The 18,598-nt window shown below is 51.2% G+C and overlaps 1 protein-coding gene across 1 annotated transcript; it reads left to right on the plus strand.

The window, feature by feature from the left end:
* Positions 1 to 10,201: 10,201 nt before the first annotated feature.
* On the plus strand, positions 10,202 to 18,598 carry SDS (serine dehydratase). The gene is made up of 8 exons (XM_059139302.1): positions 10,202 to 10,386; positions 13,242 to 13,396; positions 13,795 to 13,834; positions 14,087 to 14,226; positions 14,326 to 14,417; positions 15,157 to 15,384; positions 17,015 to 17,139; positions 17,894 to 18,598. Exons 2-8 carry the CDS (start codon positions 13,244 to 13,246, stop codon positions 18,100 to 18,102), a joined length of 987 nt encoding a protein of 328 aa, XP_058995285.1. The 5' UTR covers positions 10,202 to 10,386; positions 13,242 to 13,243; the 3' UTR covers positions 18,103 to 18,598.

Below are 18,598 nucleotides of genomic sequence, written 5' to 3' on the forward strand. Positions count from 1 at the left end.
CTTCCTGTGGTCTTGGCCCCTCCTCCCGCGTTAAAGGGACAGCTCCACACTGTCCCACTGTGAAAGGGGACAAGATCAACTTTCACCGCCTCCCTGTGCGCTGTCCATGGTCCCATTTGACAGACGAAGAACCAGGCTCAGAGAGGGAGACTTACTTGGCCAAGGCCACCCAGCCAGTGAGAGCCACTCTGGACCACCTCTTCCGTGACACAGACATGCCCAGATCTTCTTAGTCCGGGTCCAGGGCTTGCCCTGAGAGTCAAGCCATCACCCCTGACCACTGTCAGGGTCAGCTTAGTGCAAAAGCCCAAAGAAACAATGGTTACCTGCCACCTGAGAAAGCAAAGTTTTTTCTGAAGCACCTTCTCATCTCTAATATTTTACACCCAACAAAGGAATTCAAACAGTCATTTATGGTTCAGATGAATGCCTCTAGCCATTTGTTTGCTCAACAACTATTTACTGAATACCTACTATGTGTCAAACCCTGGGAACTTTAGCCTCTGACAATGCAGCCTGTCCCCTCCTCTCATGAAGTCCCAACAGGCCACCAGAGAGCCGTTGCAATCTGTGTTCCCAGATGTGGTCAGGCAGGAATGGGGCAGGGCTCTGGACAGTCAGAGCGGGACCTTACCTGGCCCCAGAGGGCTGGGAAAGCCTCTTGGAGGAAAGCAGGTTTAGGGTTGGAGATGTGGGCAAGGGCCAGAGTCCACAGGGATGTCTGTGCTATTCCAGAGTCTGGACCTCACCCAGGAATACTAGGGAGCCATAGAAGGCTAGAAGCAGAGGAATAACATGATCAGATTTACATTGTCTCCATCTCACTGGGTGAAAGTGAGCTAGTCATATCCATCTTGGAGCCTCAGTTTCCTTATATAAAAAATGGGAGGTGAGCTCCAGGAAAGACCTGGCAGGCAAAATATTCCTTGCCCTTCTAGGACCGAGTGTGATCTCCCCAGGCTTGATGGTTCACTTCTGACTGCTTGGGGTAAAGTTGAGCTGCTTGGCCATGATCCTTGATGAGGATTCTGGCAGCTTCATTGTCATCTTCCCATTAAACATATACTCACCCTTGTCTGGTGTCCTCCTGAACTGGGGACAGACCCATGGCTAAACCCAGTCTGTATCCTGAGGTGGCCTCTGGACTAGAGGGGAGAGGAAGCCAACCAATTCAGTGATAATTTTACCACCTCCAGGAAGACGAGAACAGAAGGTCCTCACAGGGCAGCTGGGTCTGGGTGAAATGAGGGCGGGATTCCTGGAAGAGTGGGGCCGTAGCACACAACTCAGACTTGGACGAGAAACATGACAGCCCTTGAACAACATGGCTTTGAACTGCGCTGGTCCATTTGTATGTGGACTTTTTCCAGCACAGGACCGTAAGCATAGTTTCTCTTCCTTACAATTTTCTTAATAATATTTTCTTTTCTCCAGCTTACTTTATTGTAAGAAATCAGTACAGAGTATGTATAGCCCACAAAATGCATGTTAACCAACTTTCTGTTATTGAGAAGGTTTCTGGCCAACAATGGGCTTTTGGGAATTAGGTTTTGAAGGAGTCTCTGGTAGAGTTATGTGAGAACCAAACGAGTTAATATATGTAAACTATTTAGAACAGTAGGAAGTGGGGCACCTGGGTGGCTCAGTGGGTTGAGCCTCTGCCTTCAGCTCGGGTCATGGTCTCGGGGTCTTGGGATAGAGCTCTCTACTCAGCGGGGAGCCTGCTTCCCCCTCTCTCTCTGCTGCCTCCCTGCCTACTTGTGATCCCTCTCTCTCTGTCAAATAAATAAATTAAAGAAAAAAAAAAGAACAGTAGAAAGTGCTTTCTGTGTTTGACGCTATTGTTGGTATTAGCATCATTATAAGAGGTGACACAGAGATATGGCAGAAATGCCAAAGGTGGCAATGAATGTTCAAAGGTCAGGGATGACATCATCATATCACAGAATGTTGGCAACATCCCGGGGAGGTGTATGTTGTAACAAAGTCTCTATTGTGGAATCAGACTTAGCTCAGAAAGGCCAAGTCACTTTCCCAAGGTCACACAGCGGTGGCAGAGCCAGTGTTCAGAAGCAGAGGGACCTGGCTCCAGAGCACTTGGCTTGGAAGAGCATAAGGTGGGAATGCCAGGATGGCTGCATCAGAGAGCAGATAAGACTGGAAAGGTGGACCAGGTCACTGACCCTTCCTGTCCCAGAGCCCAGAGTTATGTTCGTCAGCCAGCCCCTGTCCCTGACACCTAGGGCCACCAAACAGTCACCCAGGCCAGTCCCCTGGGTTATTCATTAAGCTTCATTTCACCATCCTCACCTCCAGATGTCCCCAGGGTGAGGGAACAGCATGGGGAGGAGGGATGGAGCCCCAGACACAGGAGATGAGTCCTCCTGAATTGCATTTGGACTCTGTGTCATGCACTTTCCAGGCCACAGAGGCCCAGTTGCACTAACCAGGTGAAAGAAATGGGCCTGGGGCGGTGAAGCAAGCAATCTCGCTGGTGAGTAAGCCAGCAGCCGCCTAGTTTGAGACCCTCTCTGGGTTTGAAATACTTATCTTGGCAAGGCTCAAAAAGTCCGAGACCTCAGCTGAGATGCTGTGTTGTGTTGAATGTCAGAAGACCCCGGTCCACATCTCACCTGGCTTTCTGAATTAAGCCGTTCATTTATGCATTCATCAAACATTACTCCAAAAAACCAAAATCTAGATCCCTAGGAAGAGAGAGATGAAGACAGATACTCCTGGCCCTCCTGGCTTATAGTCAATGTGTCAGTAAACAGATACATGAAGTGTTATAGACACAGCAACAGGAAAATGCAAATCAGAGCAACAATAACTGCCCTTCAACAAAAACAACAGCAACAAACTATTGGGTTGGCAAAAAAAATTTGAAAGGCATAAAAGCAATAACAACCAGTGCTGGTGAGTATGAGGGAAAATAGGCACCTTCCCACATTGCTGGTGGGATCAGAAATTGCTGCAGCTTAATGGAAAACAGATCTGTCAATATTGATTACAACTGATAAATACCCATTCTTTTGACCAAGAAATCTTAATTTAGGAAATTTATTCTCTAAAATTAAAAGTGCCAGAAGGCGGAGATAAGAGTATGAAAATGTTTATTAGGATCATCTTCACAGTAACAAACAAACAGACAAACAGAAAACTGAAAGCTTGGATGCCCTTGAATTGGGAAATGGTTGAGTAAGTCATCATATACCATCAGCATGCAATTTCGTGCAGCTATCTCGAAGAATAAATTAGATATAAATTTATTGACCTACAGAGATATTCACGGAGCATTGTAAGCGAGAAAATGAAAAAATATATATGTTCAGTGGGTTAGAACTTTTCTTTTTTAACAAAGAACGGTGACCCAAAGTGCCTTAAATACCGGTCATGTAAAGATCTACAGGCTTGAGGAGAATCATGCTGATCACGGTGGTTGTCCCGGGGTGACTAGGGAAATGAGGAGAAGGAGGAGAGGGGGCAGGGGGGCATAATGAAATTGTGGATGGAAGTGTCCCATTATCTGCCCTGCCCAATACACTAGCCGTTCATCCCCTGTGGCCACAGACCCCTTGAAATGTGTTTGTGCGTTTGAAGAACTGAATTGCAAATTTTGCTTAATTTTTACTAAGTTCAAATACTGCAAGCGGCCAGCAGTGACCAGATTGGACAGCACAGGTTTGAAGAATCTGTCTAGGAGATGGTGTGGACCCAACATGAGATAGGTCATTGTCACCAGGGAAGCGGGGGGCATGAATAAATCCTTCAGCTTTGTGTAATGTGCCCCCATCCCAAGACAGACAGATTTGAGTGACCTGCAGATGAAAGATAATTACCAAACAGCACAGTAAGGACCCCATATAAACATCCCTGGATCTGTGTAGCATACAGATGGATGCAACTTTAAAAAAAAATCCACACCTGGAAAAAAAGAAGGAACTTCCCAATGAAGACACCTGATAAACACTACTTCAACCAGACGGTGAAGGTCAACATCAACAGTGTTAAGTCATGTTGGCAGTTGATACAGCCTTTGTGTCATGTGCTAAGAAGAGCACTTTACCTCCATGGTCTTTCTCCGCGGATCTTATAACCCATTCTACTCATGAGGAAAAAAAAAAAAAATTACAAAATCCACGACCAGGACTCTCTGAAACTGTCAAGGTCATAGAAAACTAGGGAAGTTTAGGGAACGGTCACAGTCAAGAGGAGCTTAAGGAGACATAATGATAAAATACAGTGCACTATCCTAGGTGGGACTCTGGAGCCGAGAAAGGACATTAGGGGAAAACTAAGGAAGTCCACATAGAATATGGACTTCAATGAATACTAGTGCATCGATATTGGATCAATAATTGGATTAATATTGGGTCAATTGATCCAATATTGATCAATAATGTGACAAACGTACCACATTAAGGGTACTACTGTTCTTAATAACAGTGGAAATGGGGAGCTGGGAATACAGTGTAGAATACTGTCTACACAGTTTTAGATTTCCTTTTCCATAAATCTAGAACTATGCCAAAATAAAGAGAGGGTTCTTTTAAGTCCCTACACCCAAACCTGCAAAAGTAGTGGAAAATAAGAACACCCCCTTAAGAGTGAATTCTTTGCAGAAAGCTTCTCCTCAGAGAGGACTCAAATAACGAGGCTGTTTTTGTTGTCATTAAAATAGAGCTTCATTGACAAACCCAATCCTTGGACAGAGATGTCGAGAAGCTAGTGGAGGACAGAGAAAAAGCTGAAAAAGACATCGGCTGCAACCATTAGATAAAGAAGGGGCAATGAGTGAGAACTATCCCACGATCAGCGTCTTTATTTTTTTTCCCTTTGCCAGTTATTTTTCTGCACAATCGGGAAAATGCATGCAATGGGGCATGTGTGAGGGAGAAATAATCTTTTGAGAATACTAATGTATCACTCCCTCCCCCTTATTCCCCAGGAAGGAGAGAGAGACAGAGAGAAAAATACAGAGACAGAATGCAAGCAAGCTAGCAAAAAAGAGTCCTGATTTGTAGCATTTGCTGATTTCTATGGCGTTAACACTCCCACAGTGGACAGTTCCAAGCAACGAAAGCTTTAACCACTGGCTCGAAAACGTCCTGCAAAGTTAACAGTTGGTAGGAGTTTAGTCCCGAGCTCCACTGCTGGGGGATGGGGAAGGCGGGCATCCTACAAGCAGGGAGAGCTTTCTGCCTCTGGGAGTGGAAATAATAGCAAAATAAGAGAAAGACGTTATGACAATGGCCACAACTCAGGGGGAAGCCAACTTGAGTTGCCAGCCATTCTCTGGAATGGTTGCCATGGGCCCCAGACTATAGGACAAGGACCCACATGGCTGGGGCTGAGTAAGGGGCTCTCAGGCAAGCTGGGGCAGGGGGCAGATAATGGAACCATCCAGCAACCCTGAATGTTCCTGACATCTTAATGTGAAGGGGAAACCCCTCATTGCCTCCAATGAATTATCTTCTTGAAATAAAAATTAAGCCAAGTTAAGGGAAAAATATCAAGAAGTCTCCATGTGTTGCACATGGAGTTTGTGGCCTGAGAGTTAATCCTACTGCAAATATCTTGATTTTTCTACGAACTTTGGACAAAAATCCCTCACGGGCCCTCTGGACCTGGCCAACTCCACCCATCACATGTTGATGGATGGCTGGTGATAAGCCCATGGGGGAGGCCCAGCATGGCCATGGGGTTCTGACCTTGGCCGTGGTCAGTTTTAGCCATAAGTGTCCACCAAGAGACTGTTTGCCACATTTTTGGATGACGCAAAGCGGGGAAGCATCACTACAGACGGCGTTGTCGATTGACCCAAGAAAGGGTCACAAAGTCTCAATCAAATCAAATGATGGACTGAAGCCAGGTGAACGAGCATGAAGAGGGCTAGATGCCAAGCCACAGAGATTAAGTACATCAAAACAAGATAGACCTGATCTGATTGGGTTAATTTCACCAAGAAAATAAATCTTTTAACTTCTCTAGAGGTCGCTTGAGTAGCAGTTGGATATAGAACAACAGGCTTTTAAGATTAAGCTCATTTCACCCACATAGGATTAGTTAATTTCTCCTGGTCATATTAATAAAAGTATAGAAGATAGAATGAGGGAGATATTAGTCTCATTCCATACTATTCTTAGGCAGAGTCTCTCAACCTTGACACTACTGACATTTGGGGCCAGATAATCCTTTGGTGGAGAGTAGAGGGAGCTATCCTGTGCCCCATAGGATGTTGAGTGGATGGAGGCAGGAGTGAGGAGTCCAGCAAGGAAGGGGTCAGTGCAGACCTGTCCTAAGTCTGCTCATGAGTCCCTGGGAAGAGACTCCAGTGGCTGCCAGGCTGCAGAATCCCAAAGAGGTACCAATCCAGACTTGACGGGGAGGAAACATGAGTGAGGAGGGAAGACTCAGGGAAAAGAGACCAGACGGTTTGAGAAGGTCCTGGATTATAATAACAAAACCAAAGATAATCATAATAGCAGCTATATTCTTTGAGCCCTTATTCCTGTCACAAGGCTGATTCATCCCCATTTCTGGTGGCCAGAAACCAAGGTTAAGGAAAGTTAAGTGAGTTCTCTGAGGTCACAGCTGGGTGTCAATTTCAACCCAGGTGTGATGGACTCAGGAGCCTGAGACCTTAACCAATCAGCAGACTCCAGGGCTGGCTGTTCCAGCCACAGTGGACAAACAGATGAGAGCTGCCCGTTCCTTTCGAAGCTGTGAAAACAATCAGTATCCCCACCTCCCACAGTCAAGGACATACCGATCTGGCCATCCTCGGGGACACTTCAGGGGAAGGTGTGATGTAACAGAGCCAGCAGGCAGAGGTGAGGGTAGAAACTTGCCCAAGGTCCCCCAGCCAGACTCCTGCCCCTCCTCCTGGGACTATAGGTTCTGCCCTCACCTTTCTGCATTGGATAAATCCAAACCTCAGTTTGCCCATCTGCTAAATGGGAGAAGGTGACTTTCACTTTCCTCCCCTACTTCTGAAGATATTTTAAAGGAGGACTAGATGGGAGAGGAAGTTCCTCGTGCCCCATCACCCAGAACTAGACTCAAATGCCCTTTTGAGCACCAGAAAATAAAGATGACCATCACCTAGTAAGTGCCCACAAGTCACTGCGCACTATCCTTATAACTTTACACCAGTTGGGTTTAAATCCTCATAACAAATGTAAGAGTTGGACACTACTATCAGTTAAAGAAACCGAGGCACAGAGAGGTTAAGTAACTCATCCAAGGTCACACAGCTAATCGATGACAGAAGTTGAATTAAAACTTGGGCCTGTCAGGAAAGTCACTCACTTGCTGTATGAAAACTGACACACGTTGGGATGCTGTAGTCACCGGTCCAAACAGATGCCCCTGATGGCTGTACACTGACAGCTGCCAGCCTTCCCCCAGGACCCTCCAGCAGCTGCCTGGTCAGAATGTCCCCATCACACAGCCAGGCTTCCTGCATCTGATGCATTCTCTTGGGTGAATTCCCTGCCCTCCTAGGTTCTTGGGTTCCCACCCACATGATAGGATACAAAGGCACACACGCATCCACACATGTATATATATATATATATATATATATATATTTCAAGATTTTGTTTATTTAGTTGAGAGAGAGTGTGCATGCACAAGTTGGTGGCAGAGGCAGAGGGATAGAGAGAAGCAGATTCCCAGCTGAACAGTGAGCCCAATGCAGGAATCGATCCCAGAACCCCAGGATCATGACCTGAGCTAAAGTCATCCCTACATATTTCTTCTTTTTTTTAAAAAAAAATTTTAAGTTATTTTAAATTATTTTCTTAATTATTTAATTATTTGTCAGAGAGAGAGAGCACAAGCAGGGGGGAGCAGCAGGCAGAGGGAGAGGCAAGTGGATGGAGAAGCAGGCTTCCCGCTGAGCAAGGAGCCCAATGCAGGACTCAACCAGGACCCAGGGACCATGACCTGAACTGAAGGCAGATGCTTAACCAACTGAGCCAGCCAGGCACCCTACATATTTCATATATATTTAAAAATGAAGCTATACCCAGGCAGGAAATGTGTATCCACTGCTGACTGGATAATAAGCACACGGCCCATCTCTATGATGGAATATTATTCAGCCATGAAAAAGAATGAAAGCACATCCTGTATCTGGAAAACACGATGCGGGGGCACCTGGATAACTCAGTGGGTTAAAACCTCTGCCTTCAGCTCAGGTCATGGTCTCAGGGTCCTGGGATCAGCCCCGAGTGGGTCTCTCTGCTCAGCAGGGAGCCCGCTTCCTCCCTCTCCCTCTGCTTGCTTCTCTGCCTACTTGTGATCTCTGTCAAATAAATAAATGAAAAATCTTAAAAAAAGAAAAGAAAAGAAAAGAATACCCAGTGCAGAGGGAAAGAAGCCGGACACAAAAGGCCACACACCCTATGATTCCATTGATATGAAATGTCCAGAACAGGCGAATCCACAGAGACAGAAAGCAGACCGGTGATTGCTGGGCGTTGCAGGGAGGTCGGAAGGGGAGCAACTGGGAACAGGTTTGGGGTTTTTCTTTGGGGTGATAAAATGTTCTAAAACTGATGCTCCATAAATGGGTGAAGTATATGGTATGTGAATTGTAGCTCAAAAGAGTTGTAGTTTTCAAAAAAGGATGCACTCAGGACATGGCGCATTGTTGTTGAAACCAATGGAGCAATATGCAGAGGACCCAGGAAGGACAGGATCGCCTCTTTCCACCCCTTGCCGCTCCCTGCCCTCCCCCAGTCCCAATACTGCCGCGGGGGAGAGGAGACGAATCCAACATGATGAGACAGTTGTCACCCCTGGCCACGTCAGGTGCATGTGATGATAACCTCACATGGACACAGCAGCCAAAGCCCACATCCGGGTCCTGTGAATGCGACACCGCTGGGCCAGACGCCCCCACTGGCCTCCACCCGCCCCCGCTCATCAGCCTCATGTCTTCAGAGGGCTCAGAATTCCTGAGCCTGTCCCCTCACCTGGGACACGGGACTCAAAATGCCCACTCACCCGGTGCTTCGGGGGTTCAGTGAAACCCCACGTAGCAACACTTGGCTGGGGATCAGGCACAAGCAGAAGCTCTGGCTACTTGAGGGCCGACTGTATACACTCAGAGGCACCCAGGGACGCTGTGCCTGCGTGGGACCTCCACGACGCCCACGTGGCGTCAGTTCGGCCGCCCTGTATCTCCTGCGCATGCGTGTGGGCATCCTGCTGAGACGAGGGCTTGGGAGTCCCTGAGGAAGGTCAGCATGTCCCACAGAGAGGAACCGTTGTGCAGGCTGCTGGTGCCCTCACTGCCCTCTGTCTCATTGCTATTCTCGTCCTGGCCGGCGGGACAAGAGAGCTTTGTTGAGGGGACCAGGAAAAGATCCGGCTGGACGTGTTTGGACACACCACCCCTGTGGACATCCAGACAGACCCCTGCACAAAGCCAGGGACAGGCAGGAGGCTTGGCATGGGGCGGGGAGTGAGTTCAGGTGCATGTGATGATGAAGATGATGATGACGGCTGCTAACACTCAACACTCGGGTCCAGGCCCCATACCTACACATAACATTGTTATGTCATCTCATCTAAGGAAGGACGCTCCATTTTCATCCCCATTTTACAGATGGGCAAAGGGAGGCTCAGGGATGCAAACTGACCTGCCCCGGGCCACACGGCTGGTAAATGGCAGAGCCAGGATTTGAACCCTGAGCCGCCTGGGTCATACCCATAAAGCCATCTGCTCCTTCAGGACAAGTCATAAGGGACGACAGGGAAAGGCCATTTACATTATAGCAGGCAGCCTGGGTTCAAATGCCTGCTCATCTCTTACTCTCTGGGTCTCAGCTTCTCTTTCTTGAAAATGAGGATAAGAGTACCCCTTCCTCCCGTGGTGTGTTTCCTGGGTGCCTACTATGTGCCAAACACACGCTAGGGCTGGGAAGTGCAGGATCTCAGGCTACCCTCCTGCAAGCCCTTGGGAACAGCCTTGGGAAGCAGGTGCTGTTCCCTCCAGCGAGTGAAGAAGCTGAGAATGGGAAGGGAAGGGGCGAATGGGGGAGAGCCAGGAGGAAGCTGCCAGCAGAAGCTCAGCCAGCTTCCCCCTCGCCTCCTGGAAGCCCCAGGGCAGCGGGCCAGGGGCGGGGCTTGGCGGGGGGCGTGGCCATCCCTGGGCCCTCATTGGCTGCCCGGAGGCGCCCTGGGAATAAAGCCCGGGACCAAAGCTCCAGATCCGTAGCCCCTGGGACAATTTCGGAGACATTCCACCTGTCCATCTACCCTCCATCTCTCTGAGGACTCTCTACCCAGCCTTTCCATCTAGACCGTCTCCAGGCCAACCCTTCCCCGACTACTCCCTCCGTCCCGGCCGCCCAGCTCCACCACCTTGGGCAGGTAAGTACCCGCTCCTCCCCCACTTGCAATCTGGAGTGCCTGTGGCCAGGGGCAGGGGGAAGAGGTTCCTGGGAAAGAGGAGATAGAGTCATTTGAGCATAAAAACCCATGTTCTGAAGCCAGACTGGCTGGGTCGGCATCTAGCTCTGGGCCTCAGTGTTCTCATCTCTAAAATGGGGATAATAACAGCCCCTTCCTCGTAAGGTTGTTGTAAAGATGAAATGAGCATGCACTTAAAATGTCCAGGCAGATATAATAATAGTTCGTTTTTATTGAACTCTTGCTTTGAGCCGAGTGAGAGGGGAGTGAGTTCTGACCTAGAGGGGACACGAAGGCAGACTGCAGCTTCCAGTGGCCGCGCTCCTCCACGTTCGGCACAACTTCAAGATGTTGTACTAGAAGGAGTACTAGAAGGAGGGGGTCTCTGCCCCTCACCTGAAGGCAGCCAGCCACAGGTGGGGGAGAAGACTTCCCAAATCTACCTGAAAGGGGTCTTGTGGGGCATCCTTCCCACTCCCAACCAGGAGAGCGTCCTGAGGCCAGGGCTTGGCAAGGTGCACAAGGTCCACTGAGCCAGAACGGGGGTGCCATTGTTTCGGGGAGAACCTCCAGGAGGCTAGTTAAAGTTAATTCAAAATGATACGGGATGTTCCTATAAAGGAGTGCCTCTAGTTCTTGGCTTTGGCTCAAGAGATCTAGAGGAGAACACCCCCTCCCAGGCCCTGAATGTTAGTTAATTCAGACAGACATGAGCTATCCCTGTTTGGGGGTGCTAAGGCTTGTGGGGTGGTCAGGAACCCCATCCCTCACTTGTCTTCTACCCAGGTGTATCTAGCTCAGTCTGGAAGGGCTGGTGGCCAAGCCTAGGGCTGTCCCAGGTGGTGTCATTGGAAATGGGGGGGTGGTGCGTGGAGAGAGACAGCCATCTTTGCTTGGCCTTCTAGCATGAGGGAGGACGTTGTGGGGTGGGGACCAGATAGGCTACTCACCCAACCACCTGCTGATCAAAATCTGGCTCAGCCCAAGTTGGGGAGAATCCAGGAGAAGAGGAGGAAAAAGGGCTGCACGTCTTTGGCCAGACTCTGGGCTACATCAGATTCTCGATCACCTGGAGCTGGTCAGACCAGGAGGTCTGAGCCACGCCCATGGTCCTGGAGAGAACCTAGCTCCTGTGCTAGGCTATCTAAATTCAAATCCTGCCTCCCCCATCCCCCAAGCTGTGTGGCCTTGGGCAAGTCACATTAATATTCTAGTAGCTGTGGCTAGAGTGACAAACCGCCCCAAGGTGTAGGGACCTAAAGCAAGAGCAATCATTGTATCGCTGTCTGTCGTGGCTCTGGGGCTTAACTGGGTTCAGCAGGCAGTTCTCACTAGGGTCTCTCAGACATCTGCCCTGTGATGTGTGATGGTAGCTGATGTCTCAAGGTCACCTCCCATGTCTGACAGGAGATACTGGCCATCCGCTGTCAGGTAGAGTATCTACATGTGCCCTCTGCGTGAGGCCTGGTCTTACTCCCATCATGGCAGCTGGGGTTGGAGACGGAGCTGCCGGAGAGAGACAGCCAGGCGGAGGCTGTGTCCCCTTCTATGACCTCGCCTTGGGAGGGGGGCTGGAGTGGAGCCGGCCCACTTGGGCTCCAGAGAGCAGACCGTGCCATCTCTTCCCAGCTCCACGCTCAGTGATGTCATGTTGGTAGCTTGAAAGTGGCCTTGGGGAAGGTCATGTACAGCACAGAAATGCGCACACAGCAAATCAGGGCTTGATTTTTCTTTGCGGAGTCTGTTGTTAAATATTCATCCACACTGCGATGCTTGGAGGCCACAGAGTGTCCCTTCCACCTAGAGCCACAGGCCAGCTCCTCCTCCAGCGTCCCTGAGCAGGAAGCACAGACCCCACCTCTCACTGGGAAAAGCATCTGTGTCACATCATAAGAGATGTGTGTGGGATGGGAAGAGCTTTGCAGTGGTCATTCTGGGAAACACAATCTGAGACTTTTTTCTTATCAGAATGGACTAATAACGCACCTCCTGCGATTATTAAAAGGATTACATGCATTAATATCTATAGATTATTAAAAGGATTACATGCATTAATATCTATAAAGCTTAAAACAGTGTGTGGCACATGGTAATCACTTTAGAAATGATTATTACATAATAAAATAATAATTATAAAAAGTCTACTCTAACTGGGGATGGGGCTTTCAGAAGGTCAGTATGAAAAAAATACATGCATTTAAATAGGTATTTCCTATGCACAATAAAACATTCAAAAAGCACAAAAGGGATGCTGAGTGCCAGCCCTCTCCACAGAAGCCCCTCGCACTCATGAGTTTCTTGCATATTTCCCAAGATGTTCTAGCACATAAAAGCTTATGGATTTTGTGTGTGTGTGTGTGTGTGTCCCCATGTTTTTGCACAAATAGACTACACCTGCTATCCTGCCCCTTTTAGCACTGAACCATCTTTGAAACTCACTCTGACTCAGCACCTATAAATCCATCTTCATCTCATGTCCCTTGAAATGTCCAAGGTCTGAGTGTTATTTCTGAAGTTCACAGCTTCCCAGCGTGTTTTGTGTGTGTGTGTGGTGGGGGGGGGGGGTCCTTGTCCCCATTTTACAGATGAGGCAGCTGAGGCTGAGGCAGGATTGCTTGCATGATGTCCCCTGGTGAGTAGGCAGCTCAGCTGGGATTTGAATTCAGGTCTCCAGGATGCTCCTCATCTGGGCTCTTCCCTCAGCCTCATGGGAAGCAAGGGGAGGGGTCACTCGCAGGCATGCTGAGGGCTACATGGCAGCGGCCAGCACCATGGCCAGCTCTCCTGACCCTCTGGGTGTCCTTTCTTCCTCCCAGCGATGACGTCTGGAGAGCCCCTGCACGTCAAGACCCCCATCCGTGACAGCATGTCCCTGTCCAAAGTGGCAGGCACCAGTGTCTACCTCAAGATGGACAGTGCCCAACCTTCAGGCTCCTTCAAGATCCGCGGCATTGGACACCTGTGCAAGAATGTACGGGCGGGGCTCTGCATCTTTGGAGCGGGGGTGGCTGGTCCTTTTTCCTCAGCGGGGCCAGGCCAGCGTGGTGTGCTGACTCCCACAATGCTCCAGTATCTGCTAGTAGCACTCCCTCTAGAGAAGGAGTGCCCACCCCGGAGGGTCTCCTCGTGGACTGATCCCAGAGCTGTCATTTGCCTGCTTCCCCCACTGTCCACCCCTGCAACACTTCCCTGAGCCAGTCTCTTTGGGAGAAGTGATGTCATCTGAGAGGCTAGGGCAGCGCAAAATCTGTGTGAAGGAAGGAGAGGCCAGTGTATACTGGAATCACTGGGAAGCACTCCAGGTGTGGCGGGGAGAGCCCAGGGGAAGACTGGGAGGAGGGCCTCACCCTCCCCACCTTGTCTCTACAGTGGGCTGAGCAAGGCTGTGAACATTTCGTCTGCTCCTCGGGTAAGTGGTCTGCCTGCCTCCTCCTGTGCCCTGCTGTGTGTCCCTGGGCTAGGCGCTCTACCTCTCTGGGCCCTGGTTACCTGAGCAACGAGCCAGGACAAACATCCCCAGTAGCCCCAGTTTGGAATTCCAGGGGGAGGCAAGTAGTCCCTCAGGGAGGTGTTCAGAGTCCCGAGGTTGGAGATGAGCGGTCCCCTTCGGGCTCCCAGGCCCTCCTGCCCTGACACACTCTCCACCCCCCGTCCCTGGCAGCGGGCAACGCGGGCTTGGCAGCCGCCTATGCTGCCAGGAAGCTGGGGATCCCCGCCACCATCGTGGTGCCCAGCACCACACCTGCCCTCACCATCGAGCGGCTCAAGAATGAGGGTGCCATAGTCAAGGTGGTAGGTGAGGTGAGTACCAACCCAGGGCAGGGGCCGCGGAGGGCGTCTGGTGGCAGGGCAGGATCCCCGAGCCCCTCACCCCCTCCGACCTCTGCTGTGGTCTTGCAGACGTTGGATGAGGCCTTCGAGCTGGCCAAGGCCCTGGCAAAGAACAACCCAGGCTGGGTCTACATTCCTCCCTTTGATGACCCCCTCATCTGGTATGTGGAGCCCAGAGTCCCCCGGCGCAGGTGGGGTCCATCTCCCATAGCACTGGGTGGGCACTTGCCACAATGCATGTCATCGCCCCACGGGCACAGCAGTTGTATGTGCTGGGCATGCCAACGGGCACGAGAGCAGGTGCACACGCACAGTTGCCAGTGCCCGTTCCCTGCGGCCATGAGGGCACGTATGAGCTCAGATGCACACGTACCTGCAGCCAGGTCCCCAGAAAGCTGACGCCAAGACAAAGATTTCAGGGAAAGCAGTTTACCTGGAGAATGACGCAACAGAGAAGGGGGCAGGGAGCCAAGGCCAGAAGAGAGCGGATAAAGGGTTCTCAGGGGCAGGCAGACCTCGGTGGATGGCCAGAGCTTACTCCATCAGGGGGACCCCTGGGAGCCAGTGTGGAACCCAAACCAGAGTGATCCAGCTTGTGTGGAAGAGGGTGCTGGGAGCTTATACACCACTGCCACCATTCCGGGTGGCCACAGGCATTGGCTGAAGGCCGCTCTCCGGGGCTGTCATCTCCTCCTACATTTGCAGGCAGCTCCAGTAGCCAGAGGAAGCTGTTGCGTGGGCATGGGGATGCTGGCGGCTGGAAATCAGGGAGGAGCTGGGGAGGGGGTGACTAGCCCAAAGCCCCTCGGCTGCCTGAGATGAGGACAAGGGGCATCTCTAGGGCCCCTGTGTGGGATCTCCAGGGAGCCCAGCCTTAACTCCCCCCCCCCCATCCTCCAGGGAAGGCCACACTTCCATCGTGAGGGAGCTGAAGGAGACGCTGAGCGCCAAGCCAGGGGCCATCGCGCTGTCGGTGGGTGGCGGGGGCCTGCTGTGCGGAGTGGTCCAGGGGCTGCAGGAGGTGGGCTGGGGGGACGTGCCTATCATCGCCATGGAGACCGTCGGAGCCCACAGCTTCCACACTGCCACCACTGCCGGCAAGCTCGTCTCCCTGCCCCAGGTTACCAGGTGAGCGGCAGGGCTGCCTCCATTAGCTATTCATGAGCCTTGGGGAGCCCACCTCAGGGCTGGCTGCGAGGTAGACCCTCCCATGTCAGTCCCATTTTACAGATGAGGAAACCGAGGCTCTGGTCACTTGCCCAAAGTCACACAGCCACGAGTGGTACTGCTGGGACTGGACCTGAGTCTGTGTGACTCACTACTGTGAACGTCATGCTTTCTCACACGAAGAGTCCAATATTAAGCATGTATTGACTGCCCTGTGGCAGGGTTTTGCACACCTCATTCATTTGCTAATCATTTACTGGGCCCCTCCTATATGCAAGCACTGCCAATCCTAGGCCAGAGTAGTAAATAACACAGCCCCTGCTCCCAAGTCCATATCCCAGCCCCCAACCTTTGACAGATGGTATTTAATTAGGATTAGGTTTGTCGCATTATATAGGAGCCCCAAATAACAGTGTCTTAAACCAGATTGAACTTTACTTCATCTCTTACATAAAATGAAAAAAAAAGTGTCTACAGGTAGGCAGTCCAGGGGCTCCAAGAAGCCAGGGCACAGGTCCCTTGAGTTTGTTCTCCATCATCCTTATCATATAGCCCTATGGCCCAAAATAGCTGCTTAAGTGCCGACTATCACACCCACGCTCCATCTGTCAGGAGAAAGGGAGGGCAGAAGTGATGCCCCTTCCCTTTAAAGACAGACACAGTACTCCCAGTTACCTCTCATTGGCCAGAACTTAGTCACATGGCCACAGCTACTGCAAGGGAGGCTGGGAAATATCTTCTTACCAGGTCTCCACGTGTGCAGCTAGAATAGATATTGGGTAGATACGTCCTTACCACAGAGAGGGAATACTGCGCCCAAAATTCTGGATTCCTGAGCCTGGCACCCGGGAGCTACCACGTTGGGCTCTGATCCTGCACTGTTAGGATTGAGGAATTAATTGTCGAGTGCCTACTGTGAGCTATGCCAGGCTTAGGACTAAGGTGGTTCAAGCCCCAGGTGCTCCTGGGCAAGATGGGAATAGAAAGTGATGACTCCAGGGAGCAGGGAGAAAGTGAACGCACTGATGATGAGTGCAGGTCCTGGAGGTACAAGGATCCTGCTTGAATTGCTCCCACCACCACTGCCTAGGCACATAACTTTGGGCAAGTGACCGGCACACTCTCTGCCTGGATTTCCTCTCCCATTAAAATCAAACCAATGAATAGCAAAAATGGTTGTGAGAATTAAATAATGCCTGCAAAATCCTTGGCACTTAATACTTGTGCAAGAAATTGTCACTATGCCTGCATCATGGGGAGGACCCTTTGAGGAGGTGGCCTTAATCCTGAGCCCTGAAGGATAGGGCCAGACCTGGGCGCGCAGAGCCCCTTTCAAGGAACCACAAGGCGGTCTCTCTGGCGTTTGTTCCTCAGTGGGTGTTGAGCACAATATGCTATTTACCCCCAGTCAAGCCTCTGTGCTTTATTAGAAAAGACTTCACTGTTGGGGAGCCTGCCCACGGACCCCGCTTTTCCTGCTCTCTCTCAAATCCGTCTTACTCTTTCTATCCCTCCTCATCCCAATCTCTGCCTCCCTCCTCCCTCCTGTTTCCCCCATTCCCCTCCTTTTCTCCATCCCCATCTCTCCCAGTGTGGCCAAGGCCCTGTGTGTGAAGACCGTGGGGGCTCAGGCCCTGAAGCTATTTCAGGAACACCCCATCTTCTCTGAAGTCATCTCGGACCAGGAGGCTGTGGCTGCCATTGAGAAGTTCGTGGGTATGTGCTGCGTCCTTTCAAGACCTGATCTGCTAGCTCAGGAACTAACTGGCTATCCCCGTGGCATCCTAAGAGATCCCATTCCCTGCAAATTTTCCCGACAGTCCTGTCTCCCACCCCGATCTCCCACCCCTTCCTAGAACTTCCCACTTGTGAAAGGTAATACAGTGCAGTTATAGAAGTAGAAAGACCAAAGCCACAAGTGAAGAAGTAAGTTTGATAACCATGACAGCAGGGAATAGCAATTAAATATTTTAAAATGCGAACTTTGAGCTTCCTGATAGCCCTGGTGAAAAGGGAAAGTATGGGCCTCAAGCCCAGCTTCAGAAATGGGTCTGTAAGTAGACTGGTTTCCTTCTGGGTTCAGTCTAGGTCAGGGATGACACATGTATATGTGTGCAAGCGCACACACACACACACACACGGCAAGCACTCACACTGCCACTTAATCTGTATTAGCACCCAGTGTGCACATCAAACACGGCTGTCTTGCTCAGATGATGACTCAAGCCTTCTCCACATAGGGATGAGGCAGTTACAACCATTTTACCAGTGCCCTCACTCATAATGAAACCTAGTCGTGATGCGGACTTGGAAGGCCAAGCTGGGGCAGTGAGGGGAGGTTTGGCCTGGGACCGGAGTCTGTGGCCAGGTCCGAGAGCGCAGCAGCTCACAGCCTCAGGCTTTTCCTATGGCCCAACAGCACCCCGCACCCTGCCCCCAGGCCCCACCCTCATCACTCCCTCCTCCACAGATGACGAGAAGATCCTGGTGGAGCCCGCCTGTGGGGCAGCCCTGGCCGCCGTGTACAGCCGCGTGATTCAGAAGCTGCAAGGAGAAGGCAAGCTCCGGGCCCCGCTGTCCTCCATCGTGGTCATTGTCTGTGGCGGCAGCAACATCAGTCTGGGCCAGCTGCAGGCCCTCAAGGAACAGCTGGGCATGAAGAACGGGCTGCCCAAGTGAGGGACCATCCCCACCCGTCTGCCTCCCCTCCCCGGGGGACCCCTGGAGGAGCTGGAGTTTTATCCAGCACCTCACTGTAAATATTCTGTCTGGGAGCCTCGGCCCGGGCCAGCCGATTCGTTTCTCAGTCCCATGAGCCCGCTGTGCCGAGGGGCCGCAGCTCCGAGGTGGAGCCGGGCCGGCAGCCAGCGAGGCCATGAACCGAACCTCTCTGGCCACAGCGCAGTGGTTCTGGGACTGTCCCTAGCCACCGTGGCTCGGTGACGGCTGCCCATGTATCCTACACCAGGTCCCCAGCACGGGGCGGGGGGGACGGTGGGCAGGAGGGGGTAGATCGTAGCAGGACAAGCGTCCCCTCCCTGGAAGGCACAGAGGGCTGTAGTCCAGGACTGAGAACCGTCTGTCCTCTCCCCCAGGAAGCCCAGCCTGGCCCCACCCCCCAGGCATTTTTCTAATTGTAGCTTTTTCATTGAAAACGAAAAAAAATGTATTTATG

This window comes from Mustela lutreola, chromosome 11 (assembly GCF_030435805.1).
Source record: "Mustela lutreola isolate mMusLut2 chromosome 11, mMusLut2.pri, whole genome shotgun sequence".
Taxonomy (NCBI): Eukaryota; Metazoa; Chordata; class Mammalia; order Carnivora; family Mustelidae; genus Mustela; species Mustela lutreola.